The sequence below is a fragment of the Citrus clementina genome, unplaced genomic scaffold (assembly GCF_000493195.1).
Source record: "Citrus clementina cultivar Clemenules unplaced genomic scaffold, Citrus_clementina_v1.0 scaffold_7, whole genome shotgun sequence".
Classification (NCBI taxonomy): domain Eukaryota; kingdom Viridiplantae; phylum Streptophyta; class Magnoliopsida; order Sapindales; family Rutaceae; genus Citrus; species Citrus x clementina.
In genome coordinates this window covers 12,528,400-12,529,530 of record NW_006262075.1, presented here as the reverse complement: position 1 = coordinate 12,529,530, position 1,131 = coordinate 12,528,400, and the positions used below count along the sequence as shown (strand labels likewise).

At 36.0% G+C, this 1,131-nt stretch overlaps 1 protein-coding gene across 1 annotated transcript in view; it reads left to right on the top strand.

Moving 5' to 3' along the window:
* The window catches only part of LOC18036665 (leucine-rich repeat receptor protein kinase MSL1), a 10,799-nt gene extending 9,711 nt beyond the window's left edge, over nucleotides 1-1,088 (top strand). Inside the window, exon 5 of the mRNA XM_006427351.2 lies at nucleotides 49-1,088. Within this exon, the coding sequence (XP_006427414.2) occupies nucleotides 49-1,088 (1,040 nt within the window). The remainder of the gene's footprint in view (nucleotides 1-48) is intronic.
* The last annotated feature ends 43 nt before the right edge of the window (nucleotides 1,089-1,131 follow it).

Here is a 1,131-nt window from a genome sequence, read left to right as displayed (position 1 = left end):
CGCTATAATTGGTTTTCGTTTTATGAAATTTGAGCTTTTTATTTTCAGGTTTAGGAATATGTAATTTGAAGAATCTTTTTGAGTTGGATCTAAGCTCAAATAACTTTGAGGGTCAGCTCCCTCAATGTCTTATCAACTTGACTCATCTCAAAGTTCTTGATATTTCTTCCAATCGGTTAAGTGGAAACTTACCTTCTATAGTAGCCAACCTCACATCACTTGAATATTTGGATCTCTCTTTCATCGATTTCCAAGGAACATTCTCAATAAATTCATTGGCTAATCATTCAAAGCTTGAGGTCTTGCTACTCTCGCCACAAAACGATATGTTGCAAGTGAAAACCGAAAACTGGCTCCCCACATATCCTCTCAAGGTTCTCCAATTACCTCACTGCCGCTTAAATGTCAATCCCAGTTTTCTTTTACACCAATCCAACTTAAAATTCCTTGATCTCTCTCACAATCAATTGGTTGGCAATTTTCCAACTTGGTTGTTGCAAAACAACACAGGATTAGAAGTTCTGTTTCTGTGGAATAACTCATTCTCAGGAATTCTTCCACGACTTCCCAATGCCAAATACGATAAGCTTCGTCATCTAGATATTTCCAGTAACAATTTCTCTGGTAAGCTACCAGAGAATTTGGGTATTATCTTTCAGAAATTGATATATTTGGATATGTCAAAAAATAATTTTGAAGGTAATATTCCTTATTCAGTTGGTGAGATGAAAGAGCTAACTATTTTGGATTTGTCTAGAAATAATTTTACGGGAAAATTACCTCGACCTATAGTCTCTAGTTGCCTCTCCTTAGATTGGTTGGACCTATCAAATAACAATTTCTATGGCCAACTTTTTCCCAATTATATGAACTTGACTGATTTGGGTTCGTTATATTTGGACAACAATCATTTCAGTGGGAAGATGACAGATGGTTTGTTGAGCTCCACTTTGCTAAGAGTATTAAATGTATCCAACAACATGTTATCCGGCGATATTCCCCACTGGATTGGGAACTTCTCAGTCCTTTCGGTTCTTTTAATGTCAGAAAACTATTTGAAGGAAATATTCGGTCCCACTCACATCTAAAATCTTGAGTTTATAACCTCTCCAAAATAGTTTGATATCTCTC